Source organism: Haliaeetus leucocephalus, unplaced genomic scaffold, assembly GCF_000737465.1.
Source record: "Haliaeetus leucocephalus isolate CR32 unplaced genomic scaffold, Haliaeetus_leucocephalus-4.0 Scaffold101, whole genome shotgun sequence".
NCBI classification, from domain to species: Eukaryota; Metazoa; Chordata; class Aves; order Accipitriformes; family Accipitridae; genus Haliaeetus; species Haliaeetus leucocephalus.
Window position 1 is genome coordinate 360,486 of NW_010972537.1, and position 16,595 is coordinate 377,080.

General features: G+C 39.8%; 1 protein-coding gene across 4 annotated transcripts in view; it reads left to right on the plus strand.

Moving 5' to 3' along the window:
• POLR3B (polymerase (RNA) III (DNA directed) polypeptide B) overlaps positions 1-16,333 on the plus strand; it is an 81,322-nt gene extending 64,989 nt beyond the window's left edge. For 2 of the 4 annotated variants that reach the window (XR_775494.1, XR_775495.1), the window contains 3 exons: positions 3,305-3,418; positions 9,137-9,310; positions 14,207-14,696. Coding sequence is in view for 1 of the 4 variants with exons in the window: in XM_010585351.1 (XP_010583653.1) it covers positions 832-998; positions 3,305-3,418; positions 9,137-9,310; positions 14,207-14,336 (585 nt within the window). In the remaining 3 variants the exon portion in view is untranslated. Of the gene's footprint in view, positions 1-831; positions 999-3,304; positions 3,419-9,136; positions 9,311-14,206; positions 14,756-15,774 lie in introns of those variants that run through there. The other 2 variants (XR_775493.1, XM_010585351.1) reach the window with 2 other exon arrangements.
• The last annotated feature ends 262 nt before the right edge of the window (positions 16,334-16,595 follow it).

Below are 16,595 nucleotides of genomic sequence, written 5' to 3' on the forward strand. Positions count from 1 at the left end.
GAAGAAACAAAAAAAGTTTGAAACATGGTTTCACTGAGAATATTCTCCAGTCATCATGCCACACGCTTGCTCTCCTTTAAGTATTCAGCCCTCTGTTTTGCATGTTTTGAAACATCCTCCTGTAAAAGGAGTAGGGATGCGGGCTGTTGGTGCATCATTTTCATTTTGTTCTGTATCAAGCTAATAGGAAAGCAGCTGAATACCTCACTTGCACCCTCTCTCTTTGAAAATTTCTCACTCTCCCTCTTCCTTCCCTATTGCCTATGCCCACTAAGCTGGCTGCGGCAGACTGTGAGGTGAAGGTTGGAGTGGAGTTTCAGTAATAGTTCTAGACCTATATAACTTCCTACATTACACACGCCTCCCTGGAAGTGATGCAAGTCTTGCACCTGTGCTGCAGGGTCACACTAAATACCTCACAGCCTGGCCTTTATATGGGACCTCCACTGATTACTTCGTACAGCCTCTGATGTTTTTTTCTTTGTTAGCGTCTTCCCTTCTGTTCCCCCTGCTGCACTGTAGCGTGTCAATCTCTGAGGCTGTTTCTTAGAGCAGAAGGCCACACTGGATCCTGCTCATTTTCCAGACAACTGGAAAAAATGGAGCTGCCTGACTGGACCTTAAAGGTGTTCCCAGATCTTGCCATGAGTCTGATTTTCCCCTTTCACACAGGAGTACTCCCTCTTCTTGGGCTTCTTTCACTCCTCCCATTGCATGCAATAACCCAAGCTGCCATTTCGGACCCTTCGCCTGGCTAACTTATGCTGTGACCAATCCAGCAACGCGCCCATACTAGTGAGCAGGCTGTTAACTCTGCTTCTCTTTGCACAGGTAGGAAAGTTAATTGAACTCCTGGCTGGAAAGGCTGGGGTCCTCGATGGCAGGTTTCACTATGGAACAGCTTTTGGAGGCAGTAAAGTTAAGGATGTGTGCGAAGATCTTATTCGCCATGGTTATAACTACCTAGGGAAGGACTACGTAACATCTGGTATCACTGGGTAAGAATCTGCTGTATAGATTTAGATGTTTCAGGGGAGTGGGGAAATCCTGTTGAGACACATCCGAAAAATCTTCTCATGTCCAGAGCTCAGGAATTTTCTGTTATTTGCAAACTCCTCTGTGAGATGGAGGCAAGGGGCTTGAAGAATGGTGCAACTTTTTTTTTTTTCCCCCTCCTTCTTAGAAGTATTTTGTGGTTCCACTTTTTAAGAATTACTAGTATTTGCAAGGCTGTAATGTGAATGGCCCTTGTAGTACATATGAAAATTTCCCAACTTCTACTGCATGACAAAAAAAGGTAAAATCAAGGTTTTCTTTCTCAGAGATTGTAAGAAATTTCAAGTTTCTGTTGGCAGCAAATCTTATATATGCTTGGAATCTGATAAGCATTTTCATGTTGACTTTTATAGTACTGTAAAATATGGATTTGGAGGCAGGTGTCTGTTCCTTGGGAATATTTCGTGTGCACTCTTTTTTTCTTTTTTTTTTTCTTCTTTCAATTACACAATGATTCAGTCTGGCATAATACTCTAATCTGCAAACTTCCTGCTGTGTTGATCGGACTGGCTTCTGAGACACAGAGTTCAAAGAACATAAGATAGTTTAGGAACAGGAAAAGGCCATATGGCTTCACATGCCTGCCCTTCCAAAATGTATCTTAATCCTACCTTCCTGCTATTTTTATGATCCTCCCAGTTCCCTTCTTCTCAAGGAACAAGTTTAGGTCTCTTTTGTAAGTTTTTGGGGTTTTTTTTTAATACTTTTTATTTTAATTGCTTTTCCTACCAACTTATTCCATATGTTGTTTCTCTTTTTGTTTCAGAGAGATGATTTTGTTTTCTTTACCTACTCCATATTCCGTAAATCGTTATCAAGTATCCTGGTGTTTGAAACATTTTCTGTTGATACATCATGGTGACTTTTAACAAATCTGACTAATCTTGTTTGCTAGGGAGAATAAAATCATCTAGCTCTAAAAATCCCCCGTCCTCAAACTTCAACTTTGTAGTACCCTATTTAGAGACTTTGCTTTAGGGTACTGATATTCTTCCAGGCAAATTTCACATGCTTAATCTATTTGTTAGGAAATTTGAAGGCAGATTTCATAACAATGTGGAAGTTTGCAAATTCCAAATGTCTAGTTAAGTTTTATTGTTTTCTTCAATAGGCAGCTTTTGGAATAACATTGCATCATGTTAGTAATGACTCTGAATGGGAGGTGCAATACTGTTGTCTCCCACTTGTTTTTACGTTGCACATACATTTTTAAAAAATAAATCAGTGGAAGTGCTGAGTTTGTGTTAAATCCGGTCATTCTTAGTGCTGAAGGTGGTGGCTGGGAAATAACTGAGTGCTTTCAACTGTTGCTTTCTGATCTTTAAGCGCATATGCTGTTCTTACAGTTGGGGGTGTTTTAAACACAGACTCTTTAGCCATTACTCCAGCTTGTAGAATGGAGTAACACCCTCTGTACTGCTTACAGATGTTCCTAAGTTGATGCCAGTGCCTAAACACAGTTCTCAAGAGCCCTTTTACCCAGCTCGCCTGAGCCCCCAGTGCCAGCCAGGGCAGTGATTTTTGTCCTATGGACACAGCTGCTGAGCAGTGTTGCAGGGGCAGCTGTGCTGATGCACAGCCGCTCAGAGAGGGCTTTCACCCATCTGGCTCTTGGGTTGTGCTTCAAAGTGGTGTGCAGGGAGAATTAGCAGATGGGAAGACTGTCAAGCTCATAGTGTGCCAGTGCTAAGTTATCCTTGGAAATGCAAATTCATAAAGTACTCCTATAAAAATGGTATTTTGAGCATTTATGCTGCATATATTTGTTTACATATATGTTTACCTTTGTTTTTTGTGTGGATGATGTAAAGCAAAGGAATGTAAATAGAAATAACTTAAGTCACTCTTCAGGGTCTGACACATTCAGTCTTTATTGCTTACTGATGACATTGTTGAAACACTCCTGCACAGACTGAGGAGGGACTTAATATGATATAGCTGAAACAGGTATCTGCAGCTATACCACCATGTCTGCGCAGCGTATGGCCAGAGTTCAGGAGCTTGTTCCTTGCTAGCGTGGATATAGCAGTATGTGGTGCTGGAAGTGTGCTGCTCTTGTGTTCAGAGATGTTCCCTGTGGGGTTTTCAGATTGATTGCCCTGAAAGCCTAAACACGTTTTTGTAGGACTCATGATTCCCAAATTGTTTCAAATTCCTCCTGTACATGACCCTCTTGTCTCTCTTAAGGTAAGTATGTGCTAACTGTGAATATTGGTTTTGTTTTCTTTGTTTGTTTTTATTCCTTCAGGGAACCTTTGGAAGCATATATCTATTTTGGCCCTGTGTATTACCAGAAACTAAAGCACATGGTGTTGGATAAAATGCATGCAAGAGCTCGAGGACCCAGAGCAGTGCTCACCAGGTATTGTGACAGGCTAAGCACAAAATTCTTGTGTGCATTCAGAAGTGTACCCAGCTGACTGACGGGTATAAACAAAGTTTGTTTACCTTTTGATACTTGACACAAAATGCTATTACCTGTTAATACGCTGTTACAGACTAAAAGCTCTCACAGTAGACTGTGGCAGAAGGTTGTTCTGAGTGTCCAGGTGTGCTCTATGTGGTCCAAAACTGAGTTCGCTTCTCAGACTTCTGTTAGCAGTTGGTAAGAATACCATCTGCTGATTCACAGTGCACACTGTGGCCCTTTCCTGTCATATCGTAGGTATTTTAGGAGGAATTTTTTTTTTTTTTTAACATTTGTACTTTTACAAAATTGGGTATGAGTAGAAGGAAGAAACTTCTTTAAATATTTCAGCATCCTTTGGTATTTAGCAGCTTAATATTGATGCAGCCCATGTCTTCACCTGTCAAGGCAAAGCAAATGCATTGGCCCTAGTGTAGTGCAAACAAGCATTAGAATAATGTGCAGCCCTGGTATACTGCACTTTGCCTTGCAGACTCTTCCATTCAACTTCAACTCTAAAACAGAATTTAGGGTTGTATGTGCTGGTCCACAGTTATCATTCAATACAATGCAGGAGAGTAACACTTTCACACAAAAAAGTTGCAAAAGTTACAGAGATGCCAACAGTAAATCTCCATTTTTATTTGCCCAGTTAAAGATACATGCTCAGTTGCTTTGGAGTCATGATCATTGCACTAAGCCTGAACTTGGTTTTCTCTCCAACAAAAAGGTTGATTACCATGTTGATATCTTCTGGTGCCAAATTTTGAGGTCAAGCAGAGGTACTCTTGGTAATAGGTAATATAAGCCCCTGAAGGTGGGCTTATATTATCTGGACCTTTGGGGAATTTGAAGCATCCTGCTTTCACTGATGTTACTTACTTTTTCTCCTTAAAGCCAAGCTCTATGGCTGCTTGCACTCATGTTCTAAATTGCTGATATTCCTGCCTCACAAGAAACAGTTTAGTGGCACAGACTTATCTTTGAGGAGGCTTCTAGTGGATCATTTAGTTTGCCTCTCTCCATCACAGTAGGACTACTTGCTAAATCTTGCCAGAAAGTTAATTGCCAGCTAGTCCTGAATATTCTAGCAAAGATTCTTCCAAATGTCCTTTGCCAGTGCTTCTGGACTATCACGTACGCCATTTATACATCACCTGCTGTATGGTGGTACTCTTCTTTTTGACCAGTCCCTTTTGTTCTGTTTTTGGGATGTAAGCACAAAGTCATGTCTGTCCTGCCCTTACTCTTCCCTATAACAAGCATGATTCATATTCTTTGATTCTTAATTTATTTTTATGCCTCTTACCATGTGCTGATCCAATTCTCTTGCATTGCCTGACTGCACAACAAGTTAGCAAGTCTGTCCTCTTAATAAGTGCACCTTCTACCTGTTGATGTGCCATTAGAGAATAGAGGGGCAGGTATCTGCTTTACCTGATACAGAAGTATCTTTCTCTTTAGCTTTTCATTGCGTATTTCCTATGCCTTTTGGCTTTCCAACCTCATGCTGTCTCTAGGACAAACTAAAGTTGTCTCACACTTTCCATGGAAGTAAATACCAGTGGTTGAACTGGGAGAGAAATCATGAGAATTTTTTATAATTGTTGGCTTAACTTTTCCACCAGCCACATTAAGAAGAGCAAGTGTAGCACAACCATTATTTCCTACCACAGCTGCTTGCCTATATGAACATATGTGATATTCCCAAATAAAGGGCTGTCTGCCCTGTTTTCTGTTCTTCGGTGTGTTAGTCATGGTATTGGTGCTTCACATGAAAATGAAAACTTGCTGTTTTAGCTAACAGTGCATGCAGTTGGTTTACTGGAGCTCCTAGCTTACCCAAATCCCTTGATCTGCTTTTGTATTGTGTCCCCAACTTCTCAACTGTTTATTGATATTGAATTTAAATGAAACCTAAATCCCAAGTCGAGGTAATGTTTACATGTAAAGATGAAGGTGGTGTGATTTCCCCCACCCCTTACTTTCTTTGGATTCTTTGTTCCAGTCAATAGCATCATACTATGTAGCTAGCACTCTTTGACTTTCAGGAAAGCTAGTGGATGTTCAATTTATGCTGCCTCTTGACTAGTCTTTTAGGAATTTTCTTCTTTCCTCTCAACTAATTAAACTTTTGTTATTGCCATCGCCTCTGCTGAGAGATTCTGCTTTGCCAGCTTTCATACTCACTATTGTTTTATCATCCATTGCACTTCCTGGAGAGTAGATTGCCTCTAACATTGTTTTTTGCTTTTAAAAGTAATCCTGTAACAGCTTCCAACATGGAATTTTGCTGTCGTCGTCTTGAAATGTGTTTTATTATATATCAAATGTACCTTAACTGACAGAGCAAAGCTGTATTTCCATCTGGAATAAAGCAGAAGACTCGAGAGTTTTCTTGAACGTCACTGATGCTTGATATTGTTCTGATTGAAACAAGACTTTGTAGAATTGCAAAGCAGCACTCTTTGTCAACACAGTCAAAAACCACCAGGATGTTGCCCTCTGAATCGGTATTTGTTAAATGAAATACAATACTTAATTTATTTTGCCGTGAGTAGTTGACAATTAGTTTAAAACACAGCTCTATATAAGGTGTTGCCTAGATACCCAGTCCTGCTAAATCTTTTTAATAGATAAACTGCTTTTAGTTTTCCTTACAAGAGATCAATATAAGCTTTCTGCATGCGTAGTTGTTTTGATGGACATTGTCAGAGTTGCCACCTGCATGTCTTTTGAACTTATCAGATATACCAGTTCCTGTTATACTGCAAGTGAGTAATGTGATGACACTGGTCAGGGCTCCTCTCGGCACTCTGGGAGCACAGTACGCCCTCCTCCTTCAGGCAGTGTTTTTTTAGGTAATACTCCACTTCTTGGAGATCAGCGTTTCAGCTGATGACTCCATTTCGAGTTAGCCACTGGTTTTCCATAACAGGCACAAGGGAGATCTGCTGAGACCTACAAGGCCTGCTCTTATTCATGGGGATAGACTTATTTCCCCCCACTGGCCAATGAAACAAGGAACAGGGCCATAAAGCTGAACCCACTGTTCTTCCAGAAAATGCAGAATTAGTGCCAATAAATTCTTAATGTCCTTAAAACCACTAAAGTTAATTGGTTTTTGCTTTTTTCTAAATGCAGCGGTTAAATAGTATGAAGATCACTTGGCCTTATTTTTTTATTTAAAGAATCACTATGTTTTATTTAATATTTAAGAATTTTAAGAACTTACTTTTTTTTTAATATGAAAAATATCTCTTTTTAATGATATTTCCAATCTTATTTTCAAAAGTCTGCTTTGTTTTCAGAATGTTATATTTAGAATAAAGAATGAAAGTAGTTGCTCAGGGCAACAGCTGCAGTGTACATGTGTATAGCCACAAAGGGGAAGCACAAATGCTTTATAAATACTGTTTTAACATTTTAAACAACCTTTGGTGTGAGGAATTTTCAAACTCATGTGAGCCAGAAGAAGAATCTGATAGACTTCGGGAGCATAAGATAGACTCTTTTCAAAGGCCCAATCTCAATATTGAAATTTTTGGTACTTTAGAAAACTGCTTTTTAGGGAGGGAGGATTTTGTTTGGTTTGTTTTTTAAATTAGGTCATTTTGACAGTGGGAGTGAAACACTTAAGAGCTTAAGACTCAAGTTAGGGATTTTTGGTTTGGAGGGCTTTTTGTGGTTTGTTTTTTTTTAATGGTTTTCAGCTGCCTTAGAAATCTTCATCCTGTATCTGTTGGAAGACCCATGGCATATCAACTCTTAAAGGGTGGGAGTTGAGACCCCATCAAGAGGTTTTATCCTCCCTTAATTGGACTGAGATTTTATTGGGGCTGACATTTATAAAGCTATTTTGTCATCCTGCAGAACAGCACCTGGTGAAACTTTTGGAAGTAGACTTGTGCATTAACTAATATTATAGAAGTCAGCTGGTAGAAGGAACTCAGGCACTGTTAGCATTGCAGCAAATGCCTCTGTCTTTGGAGGCCCCAATTGCTTTCAAAATCTGCCTCTTGGGTCTTCAGAAGAGAAACTGCATTCACCACAGGTTTAGTCCTTTAAAACAGCATCTAAACAGTGACGGTGCCATCATCTGGGGAGGGGGCCCTAGGGAGTTTAATCAGGATGTAAACAACTTCTATCCATTCTCCCAACAGTGGGAAAAATAGAAGGTTATATGAATGAAAAGGACCATTTGAATTACAAGCAGATTAGTTTTAAGGTTCCAGTGTGGTCAGAGTAAGGGAAACTACTTCCCCCTAAAAACAAATACAACTTGCATCTTTAGAAGTTACTTTGGTCTGGTAATTAGGTTTTTTTTTTTTTTTTTACACTTGTTACAAAAGATTATTAGATGTTAAAGGCTTTTATAAATCCTTTTCTCTGAGTTGCAATACGTTGGCAAAAACTTATTTTTAATATATTTGGTATGCTTAACAAATTTGGTTGTTTGAAATAATATAAACAAAATATACTCCAAAAGTTATGGGCCAGATCTGTCACTGGATATTCTAGGTGGATTACACTGCTGCAGGTATCAGAAACAGCACATAAACATGGGGTTTCACTGAGCAGTGAAGCCTCTTATGATTGCCAATAACATTTTTTTTAATTCCTTCTCTTTGCTGTCATGTTTCAGGGAATATACTAAGATGGAATTTTTTAATAAAATGCATGCAATATATTAGTGCTTCAGGAATTTAAGATTGTTTTTGCTTCATAGTTCACTCTAATGTTTGCAACCTAAGTACTACAGCATTGTGCTAGTACATGAGAGTAGAACTGATACTGTATGAAATTGCAGTATGACAAACAAGAGGTTAAAAGTTTTGACAGTGTCCAATAAAAAAAATTGGCTTAAACAGTCATAATGTTAAATAATATATTGTACCTTGCCTTTTTACCTCAGAATCTTTAGTGTATACTTACATTGCTTTGTTAAAACTTTCCTCTAGCACCATGAGGACAGGAAGTCTTTCCAGACAGAAAATGAGAGTTTGATTTGTGCTGAGTAACTAGAAAACCAGGAACCTATACAATACAAAAATTAGTCTATTAACAGTCAGATATGAAAAAAAATAAAAATGATAAATAAAAAAATAAAAAGAAACTAGACAAATGGGAAAAAAAAAAAGTAGGATTTCAATGAGTTAGTAATGTGCGTGCTATTTGTTTGCTACTTTGTTTTGGTGTTCTCTCCCAGATCAAAAATTATTTTATTTTAAGAATTTAGTCTTGGCTGTCGTTCAGCTGAAACGTCAGCTTGATGATTAATTCATTAGCTGCTGAATATTGTTTCATTTAGTTACCTACAAACTATACTGAATGTCTCATCAAAAAAGAGTACCAAATCTGTGTCCAGATTGTCTTGGATACTGTTCAGTGTCTTCTTGTTTTCACTTATTCAGCTACATTCCAAGAGGTAAAGAGTTGTGGCCTGACGCTGCAGTTGCCTCTCACAGAACTACATCATATTGCTAGTGCAGGAGCAAAGATTAATTGCTTCAACTTGAATAACGCATTTGCGAGATCAGCAGCTCTGGTTTGTAGAACACTGTTGTCCATTGATCCTGTACTGTTCCTACATTTTGAAGACAGGCATTCCCAGAGTTGTAGAATGTATGTTCTGGAATACTTACTACATTTTTTCAAATATTTATTTCAAAGGCAACCCACTGAAGGTCGATCCCGTGATGGTGGTTTACGTCTTGGAGAGATGGAACGGGATTGTTTGATAGGTTATGGAGCCAGCATGCTTTTACTGGAGAGACTGATGATTTCAAGTGATGCCTTTGAAGTGGATGTTTGTGGGCAGTGTGGCTTGCTGGGGTACTCTGGCTGGTAAGTTTTCTAACTGTAATGCTTTTTGTAAATCATGGTGTCCCCTCCTCACTTTATGCATGTGACATGTTTCATATTTTAAAAAAAACCTTTGACCTCAGGTGCATAAAGCAAAGTGGTACAGAATAAATGTGCCTCTGTAACAGAACCTTGCCCTTGGTTATAGTGTTTCTCAGTTTAAAAGTGCTCACAGACACTGATTAACAGTCTCATGCACCTTAATCAAAACCAGTGTCAATGTTCAAAATTGGTATTTGGAAAATTGGTGACAGGGGATGGTTCTTCGTTGTGGTCTGATTGAAGTTAGGACCAAAGTGAGTGTGTAGTCAATGGACCATGGGTCACTCCTGTTGTGGGAGCACAGGTATTGTCTTCCACAGCCAGCTGTGCTTGTGGGAAAGGTTACCTTCACTCTGCCTGCTGCCTTCCTTCCCACCCTTGCAGAGGATTAGCAAACACCCAATCCTCTAGATCATCTATTTTTTGAAAAGGGGAAAATGGCTGTGTCGATGTACTTGACTCTTCTGACATCAGAATTGAGATTACTAGCTAGGCTAGTCACAGATCTTCCTGGTACAGTCACATGTTCAACCTCATAAGGCTGAAGAGAGAGAGTGGGCACAGAAGAATGGGAGAAGAAAGCAACATCTCCTGCCTTCTTGTTCTCTAGCTATGGGGTTCATAATCACATGCATACTGCTTTCTTTGACTGTGTCCCTCCCAAATGTCTTTGCTTTGTAGTCTTGTAAAACAAGGAGCTCCTCTTTGAAGCATCAGACAAATGCATCAGTCCCATTTTGGAGCATGAGAGAAGCAGCTGTCTGGTTGGAAATTCAGCTGGCTTTTGCCCAACTGCCTTGTCCATAGGAAATTTATCTCTATACTAGCTAATGGTCTTGCTGTCTTACTCTGGGTCCTAAGCCAGTACTGATTTTATCTCCTGCAAACAAACTGGTTTTCCATGTAGGGGAAGCACAAAACTGGATGCCAAAACTGTGTGGAGCTCACCATGTGTAGCACTATGGGCTTTGCTCTAACCATCTTTTCTCTACAGTAATTTTGAGATGCTAGATTTAAAGTTGCCCTGTAACATGCTGGAAATATACCACTATTATCAGAAGTTAGGGAAACTTCTTTTTATGTTCTTTAGAGGTGAGGGAAGTGTTTTGCTTTAGCTTGGTGTTGGTTTAGCCAGGCAGAAAAAGAGACTTGTGAGACCAATAGGAATTTATGAGTTACAACATTCTTGCAAGCTTTCTGAAAACAGGTGACCTGGAATCCCATGACTAAGGGAGGAAAAATAAACTGTGTGAGTTCAAGTTACGAGATACTCTAATATTTATGTTGGGGGAAGATGGGGAGTCGGAAGGAGGAGGAGAAAGATTCATTTCTAAATACCTCAAAAGAACGTTGTTGGAAACTTGCCGCATCTTGGATATCAATATCAAATCTATTGGGAGGGGCAGGAAATTGGACTTCATTCACTTCAGTGCTTCGAGAGTGATTTTTCCATGATATAATGAAGTAGGAAAGTAAGGTCTGTTCTCAGTTTGTACATGTGTAAAAGTGACAGCTACCGTTTCTGCCCTTGGTCAGACCTTTCTTCTGAAGCGTATGGCCTCTGGCCAGAAACCAAGCACCACGTTTATCTGCTAACAGAGCAGCAGTTCTGCTCCTTGTGGAGCAGAAGTTCAGACAGAGGTAGGTAAACACGTGTGAAATCCAGAGGAGAGACAAGGCCTATTCTGTGCATCCTGTTGTGGTTGGTGATTTTTAGTTGGACATTGTCCTGCTCGCTTTTGTGCAGTAAGTATTTTTGAGCGTCCAGTTTTTCTTGAGTGTGTGTGCACTGTATGTAACAAGTGAAGCCTTTTTCTGATCCAGGTCTCTTAAAATTACTGCAATGCAAATAACAGTTGAAGGAAGTTGTCTGAAAGGAAGGGCATGCCATAAGTCAACCAACCAACCACTTCTAACTGTGTAAAGCGCTGCCTTAAAAAAACCTCACATGCAGATGTAGCTCAATTATTTTTTTTATAAGACCTTGGCTTTCAGAGCAGTCCTTGAAGATTTTCAGAGACCACAGGAAGTGAGGGCGCCTTGAAGAAAATTAGGAATTTCAACTTTAGAGATAGTACTACATTTTATTCCTAAAGTCCTGGTAATATATTTCATATTTTGAACTTTGTAACAAAGTTTAGTAACTCTTTTTAAATAACTGTGAAAGAAACTACTCTCTCAGACAGTGAGACATTCTTGCAATCTGATTCTGTGAAAAGCTGTCTGATGTGTGAGAGTAATCAATAAGAGGTAGTTTCTGCTAAATGATATGCTGTGTCTACTAGTAGCTGAAGCAAGTGGCCCTATAATGATCATCACAGTAGAGACCAAGTCATTAAAAGAAACTTCCAAACAGGCCTTTTCAGTGATTCTGGCATTAATAAGACATTGCTACAAGAAACCTTTTAGAAACATATTGTTTGGTGGCTAGCATTAAGGGCACTTGTCTTAAGGAGGATGAGCCCTTCCTCCCAGACAAGGACTAGCCACTGGGTAATGTTCTTCTGCAAGATAGTAACAGCAGATTAGTGCTGGGGCCTGAACTGGTACTTTCGGAGGGGAAGGGGACTGTTGTGGCAGTGACAGAATTTGTCCCCATAAAAAATACAGTAGAAACTTACTGTGACGTACCAGTTTTATGCAAATTTTCCAACTTTGCTCTCGTACAGGTGCTCAGGGGCAGGACTCCACTGAATGCAATGAGCAGAATTTGGTCCTTTTTTGGTGACGAGAATTTCTTCCAATCCCTAGAGTCTGAATATTTTACAATATACATGAAGAAAAATTTTGTTTCTGACCCAGATTCAGCCTTGGCACCGTTGCCTTTTCCTGTCCAGTTTACTACCAATTCTAGTACCAAATGGTCTTTCACATACTTCAGTTTCTGTGATCTCTGTTTGACAGAGCTTTGTGCTTACTGCACCTCAACCTTTCTGGGTCATCCCCATCCAAGTACAAAGCAGGCCCAGAATGGTGTAGCTTTGAACCTGGGTGTAGTGGTGTAGTGAGTAGTCGCTGCTCCTCAGTCCCTAGTAGCTGTAATCAAATGCCAGGCTTTTGGTCATAGCAGAAAAGTTGTGCCTCATTAGGCTTCCAGGCCTTGCAAGGCTTCTTCTGTTGAGAACAATTACTTGCTATGTTATCACTGGAAAATGGCTTCTGTTTAGGTCACTTCCTTTCACCATAAAAATATACCTACCCCTATAAATTTGGACTAGGGGAGTAGTTATAAACCTGCAGTTGAGGTCTATTCTGTTTTAAAGGCATGCTAGCTGTAACTTTTCCCCTGTGTGACAGAGTCTACAGGAGAAGCCTGTTTCAGGGAAACATCTAGTTCAGTCTATTACCTTCTTACTGCCTATAGTCAGATTTAGGCAAAGCCAAAGCAATTGCTGGGAATAAGTGAAGCTTCGTTCCTCATCATGAACTGTAGAAATGTAATTAAGGCTTCTGTACCATTGGTTGAAAGCTTTCTTGGTTTTTAAAAAAAAAATAAATGCTGCAAGTATGGAGCATATGGAGGTCAAGGCAACCACAGTTTTCTTGGAAAATAACCAGCTCTTCAACGTGCTCTTTAAGTATGTCTGTAAAAGAGAAGTAGTAGACTCTGAAGAAGTAACTGGAAGACTAACGCCAACTCTCAGAACGAAGAACCTTATTAACACTAACCAACTCTATTGGACCTGTCCCCATTGACTTCCACGTGCTCTAGGTCAAGTTCACTGGTAACAGAAACAAGTGACTAAGCATTGGCTTTACTGTAAATGTTGACTCTCAGCCTCATTCCGTACCACAGAGGCATGTAGGAATTTTGCTAATTCTTCCTTTACTGGATCTTCAGACTGTTACGACTTTATGCCAGAAATATAAATTTGAAGTACAGAAGCAGAAAAAGAGCTTTGTTATACTGTTAGGAAGTGCTGAGTCACTCTGTGTTCCTAAAGGCCTGGCTTTCTGAACTTTACAAAACCAGAAGATGGAATATACAGGAGAATGAGGAAATAGGGAGGTTGGAAAATTATATTTGTAAGAAAGATTTTTAATTTCCTTTGTGTGTGCACAGAGTATGAAGTTAAATAATTTAAACAGTTGCTACCACCACTGAATTTGAGTCCCAATACTGGGAAGATGGCTGAGTGACCAGGCTATATATGCCTTATATGGACAAGGTTATATCTATATGACAAAAAAATCCCTTTCCCCCAGAATTTTAAGATCATTATTTGAGTAAAGAATGCAAAGAATATGTGTTAAAGCAGTTTTACTGGTTTCCCATCTTGACTAAAGCTCTGGGTATTCACACAGAGAGATGTAAGACAAGAGATGCCTCTTTTCTGAAATACAAACTGATTTGAGACGTTAAAGGGTGAAACTGCATATAAGGAAAAAAACCTAAGTGTGAACCTTCTTTCTTCCTGCCTCTTTTGAGTGACATATGTAAGACAGAAACTGGACCATTAACGATGTTTTCAGAAATATTTAGCTTTGTTCACCTCCTTTTTCTCATTATGCAATGCTGAATTTGTGTTGGCAGTTATGTCAGTGGTGAAAAAATAGAAGTCAGTCCTGTTAACTACTGAGCACTGTGATTCTCCTCCAAGAAAAGTGCAGGTTTAACATTAAGGTCCTATTGACTTCAGTCAGATTATTCAAGGGCTTAAAGTTATGACTTACTTAAGTGCTAAAATGTGTCTCAAGCACTTGGCTCTTTCTAGGACTGAGCCCAGTGTTTAAATGCAAGTGGACAAAGAAACCAGTGGATAGTGGCAACTGGTTTTTTTCTGCAGAGCTTCATTTATGCACCAACTCTGACTTTCTTTTTGTTTGTTTCCCTAGGTGCCACTACTGCAAATCATCATGTCATGTGTCTTCTCTGCGCATACCTTATGCCTGTAAACTCTTATTCCAAGAACTGCAGTCAATGAACATCATACCTAGGTTAAAACTAGCTAAGTACAATGAATGAAAAAGATGGAAGAAAGTACTTGACAGAAATTGAAATCCAGCATATATAACTGGAAGACTTTTTTGGTGAACAGGTATAACTCTAAAACCTGAGTGGGTAGAAGGGTGGTGCAAAACAGTGTAAGAAGTCTTTCTTACATATCCTACCTGTTTTTAAGTTGAGAGGGGAGACTCTGTTAGTAGAATACACTAGGAGAAGTTCCTAAAGCCTTGATTAGTCTGAGTGAACAGGACAAGTGGGAATTGTGGATTAAGGCCATGATCCAGCAAACTACTTGCATCACTTCAAACAACCCCGTGCTTGGTTTTGAAAAGTGCTTTCCTAGACTAGGGCTTGAGCCAAGCTAAATGCACATCTTATTCATAGAGGTTAAAAACGTTTTCCAGACCAGTGTAATATGAAAGACTAATAAATGTTTTAAAAAATACTGCCTGAATATGTGTTGATGGTTGTGTAAGGATGGTAAAGCCTTCTTATAATGTCAAAACCATTTTCCTATTCCTAAAGCATTTTGTTAAAGCATTAAAATTTTGTTAAGTAGTGTCAGACTTGGAGAAATTGAACTACTTTCTTAAGAACTTGAACTCAGATGTTTTGAGTGGGATTTCAATACGCAGGTGCATTTGTGGGCGAGCAATGGTGTGATTATACAGTCAATCTGCTTTCAGCTAAACATGCAGTTTCCGTGAAGTTCAAGGGAGGTGACTGCATATGCATAGTGCATGATACAGCTTACAGATAGCCATTCAATTCCTACTGAGTACAGCAAATTTAATAATACACTGGCCCAAAGCCCTGAAAAGACAGGCTGCAAACACTAGGTACTGATGTATGCTGTCCTAGGACTTTAGAACTTTCTTCAAATATGGGCATAGCTAAAACTTTTTTTAAGAACAAAACAAAACAAAAAAAGAACTATGAAGAACAACAAATCCTCCACTGACAGTGAAGCAGGTTTGAATGACTCAAAAGGATTTAGAAAAGGAAGAGCTGAATTTTTTCATGAGATCCAAGGCCTAGATCTAAAGCAGTGGATGAACTGAGAGTCACTTAGTACCCTAAACTCACTTGAGCCCTTACTCAGCAAAGCATACGGTTAACTTTTTAAGCAAAGGAGTAGTCCTGCTGAAGTCGAAATGAAGTATGTGCGTGTTCAGGTGCTTCAGAGAAAGGCAGCAATCTGGATCCGTGAGGATGCAATGATCTGGAAGTCCTGAGGTGCTCTCTGGCTCCTCGTATGGCTGAATTGCGCATGCCAATCCTGACACTGTTCTTGCAGTCATGCTGCTGCTTGTCTCTTAGCTGCATCAGAAGCACAGATGAGTATCAGTCTAGTAGGGTTGCTTTTCAAGCTTCTGCCAAAATGCTTAAACTAGTAGTTTTGTGTCTGGGCTTACAAATCAAGTCTGAAGGGATAGATTTTACTTTTTTTTTGCAGTTGGACTAATGACAACACAGATGTCAGTGCAGCACATTTGGATTGGAAAAGCTCTTGAAGCACCTCTACCAGGATCTGAACAGCTCAGGGTTATTTACAAAGAGTTATAAGAAAGTGAAGTGCTCCTTCAAACTGGAGGAAGAGGTTAACCCAAAGCCCCAACCAAATTAACAACCTTTGCTTTGCTCCCTGAGATTGCCAGACTGAGGCTCAGGTGCACCAGCAGAGGGAGTGAGCCTCAAAGGCTACGGTCTACTGGTGGGGAAAAGTCTTGACCTCAATCAAGGAAACTACGCTGAGGATGGGGTGTTTTTGCTAGCTAGTCCTCTCTTAAGTGGTCTCCTAGGTTAGGTGGTCAGAGCTCCAGCACATTAAAGACTAAGCAATGTGTACAATTACACCTGAGGAAATTTAGGCAGACATAGCAGAGATGGAGGCGGAGCAAAGGCGTGTGCTCGTGAGTAACCCTATTGAGAGAACAGGTCTACGTGCAACCCTGAGAGGTAACCTTGCTGCTAGTTTACCTCAAGCTGATAAAAGTGTGGGGTTGAAAGGTTTTGTGAGGATGAAGGAAACCCTCTGCGATAGCTGAAATGTAGGAAGAAAGGGGCAGCCTTGGCAGTGGTGGATCCAGTAGAACACAGAAACTAGACATGTCTGGCAGTGAGGGTCACCCACTATCAGCTGTTCTGGTGACGCCTACATCAGTTCCATTTACACATCATTGCTGTCTAACCTAAGCCTGTGCATATGCTGGAGTCTTATTTGAGTGCAGGTTTGAGTTGAAACGCTGATTTTTACTTTTTGCCTCTCTTTAAGAG